Source organism: Sabethes cyaneus, chromosome 3, assembly GCF_943734655.1.
Source record: "Sabethes cyaneus chromosome 3, idSabCyanKW18_F2, whole genome shotgun sequence".
Taxonomy (NCBI): domain Eukaryota; kingdom Metazoa; phylum Arthropoda; class Insecta; order Diptera; family Culicidae; genus Sabethes; species Sabethes cyaneus.
In genome coordinates this window covers 9,789,553-9,792,120 of record NC_071355.1, presented here as the reverse complement: position 1 = coordinate 9,792,120, position 2,568 = coordinate 9,789,553, and the positions used below count along the sequence as shown (strand labels likewise).

General features: G+C 42.5%; 1 protein-coding gene across 1 annotated transcript; it reads left to right on the top strand.

Moving 5' to 3' along the window:
- The first annotated feature begins 671 nt into the window (after nucleotides 1–671).
- On the top strand, nucleotides 672–2,266 carry LOC128742801 (microfibrillar-associated protein 1). The gene has a single exon (XM_053839261.1). It carries the CDS (start codon nucleotides 724–726, stop codon nucleotides 2,188–2,190), a length of 1,467 nt encoding a protein of 488 aa, XP_053695236.1. The 5' UTR covers nucleotides 672–723; the 3' UTR covers nucleotides 2,191–2,266.
- The last annotated feature ends 302 nt before the right edge of the window (nucleotides 2,267–2,568 follow it).

Here is a 2,568-nt window from a genome sequence, read left to right as displayed (position 1 = left end):
CCTGAAAGCTTTGTGAAATCGCACACTCTTGAATAAGCTTAACCGTAAATTGGTTGGATTGGATTTAGCTGAAACTAGGTTAAAACTACTCAAAATACACTTACCATATACAAACTTAGATTTTGAGTAGTTTTTCAACCAAAAAATAGATAGTAGGAACTTAAAAGTGCGTTGTTTATGACAGAGAATAATTCAATTATCAGTAGCAAGTAGCTAAAATTGATTGAATTTTTTATCCAAAATTTGAGTTTGTGCGCTTTAAGGGCATTTTGAGTGCCAAGGCATTTTGAGTACTAATTTGACATAAATTTTATCCAAGTGGGGACCTTTCGCTTGGATGTCTGTTCTCTGTGGTTTTACCTAAATCAGACCTATTTACAGGTAGAATCATTCAAGGGTGTATACAAAGTACATATTTTTGTATTAGGTAAATCGCAACGGTAAAATTAGGTAAAACGACCCGAAATAGGTACCCAATGAACTAATAGATAAACTCTCAACCCGTTTAAATTTTAGTTCGTACACGATTTAAACGAGAGATGTCGATTTCGACCGATTGAAATAAAATATCGCACATACCTACTGAGTGAAGAATAATATTGTTGGTCTGGCAGCCGTGTCCAAGGAACTGTCAAAATCGTCAAAGCAGTAAAATTTTCACTTTGTTATTTTAATATCGTAGCAAAACATTCAGTTTACGGAAAATTCAACAACTTCGAGAAAATGAATAATACTCAGGTTTATGGTATCCAGAGCACTGCAGGTGCAATTCCAGTGAGAAATCCCAAAGGTGAGATTTCTATGCAAAAAGTAAAAGTGCATCGCTATGTTTCCGGAAAACGACCAGAATATGCCCAGTACGCGAGCAGTGACGAGGAAACGGATGACGATGATTTCATGGACAATCGTAAAACAGCGGCAGCAGAGGAGCATAATCGCGAAATGCGTCGCGAGCGTGAACGGGAGGATGATGCCCTCCCGGAGGATGTGGATGATCCACGTATCCGTCGGCTGCAGGCAGTTCGTGCTGCCGAAGCGGAGGAAATTGAACGGGAAAGGCATGAACGGCATCGGGTAATTCATGAACCGGAACTGGTTCAATCAGACGAGGAGAAGGAAGAGGAGGAAGAGACTGCGCTGGTTGAAGATCCTCGGCAGCATTTACGTCACCGAAGACGGCCGGAAGAGTCGGAGGATGAGGAAGAGGCTGACGACGATGATGGCGAAGATATTGGATCGAGAAGGCGACGCATTTCGGTTGGATCGGAATCGGAGTCCGAGGCTGAATTGAGTGATACCGAAATTGAACGTCGAAGGCAAATGCTTAAAATGAAAATGCTCCAGCAGAAAAGGGAAGAGGAAGTTCTACAGAAGGAGGACGATCATGAATCCGATACAACCGAGTCGGAGAGTTCGGAATATGAAGAGACAGAAAGTGAGGAGGAAAATGAGCCCCGGCTGAAGCCGTTATTCGTTCGGAAGAAGGATCGCACCACCGTTATCGAAAAAGAACGAGAAGCTAATAAGCAGAAGCAATTGGAGTATGAGGCTAAGAAAGCTGCCAAGGATCGTCGTCGCCAGACTTTAAAGTTGGTTGAGGATAGTATTAAAAAGGATATGGAAAAGATAAAGGTGGATAATGAGCCGAACTTGGCAGATGTGAATACGGATGACGAGAATGATGAGGTGGAATATGAAGCCTGGAAGTTGCGCGAGTTGAAACGAATTAAGCGCGATCGTGAGGAGAAGGAAGCTCTCGACAAGGAAAAGATTGAAATCGAACGTTTGCGGAACTTGTCTGATGAGGAACGCCGCCAGGAGCAGCGACTCAATCCGAAGATAATTACGAACAAAACGGTTAAAGGTAAATACAAGTTCCTGCAGAAATATTACCACCGAGGCGCGTTCTATTTGGACAACGAGGACCAGGTCTACAAGCAGGACTTCTCGGCGCCCACGCTGGAGGATCATTTCGATAAGACCATCCTGCCGAAGGTCATGCAGGTCAAGAACTTTGGACGCTGTGGCCGTACCAAATATACGCATCTGGTGGATCAGGATACGACCAAGTTCGATTCGCCCTGGATCAACGATACTGCAAATAACGTCAAGTTTCACAATGAACGGGCGGGCGGAATGCGGCAGGTGTTCGACAAACCATCGCTGTACAAAAAGAAGCGCGATATGTAATGCTTTGCCAGGGTATTTCTTGCGTTTTATTTTATAAGCATATAAATATATAGTCTGTAGTTATAAGGTTACAAATATAGCGATATAAATAAAAAATAAAATTACTCACTGATTATGTTTTCTCGTTACGAAAATCTGCATATTTCTAGAGAACAATCCAAGCACTTCAAGCAAACTTTTTTCGCTCGATTCATCAAGTTCCTATGAAAAGTATGATGTGTAAATTTTTGGCTCTGTCTCTGACTTCCAAAGAAAAACTTACCGATGGCCAATCCGGTAGTAAGAGAAATTTGCATCCTTCACTCGAAAGAAAGCACACAAAGAATAGAAAATGGGCAAAACCTAGTACGCCGTTGGTCTCTGCACCGATCTCACGCA

Bases quoted from the DNA above. Each gene is read 5' to 3' on its own strand.
- LOC128742801 (XM_053839261.1), top strand. From the start codon at position 724: ATGAATAATACTCAGGTTTATGGTATCCAGAGCACTGCAGGTGCAATT.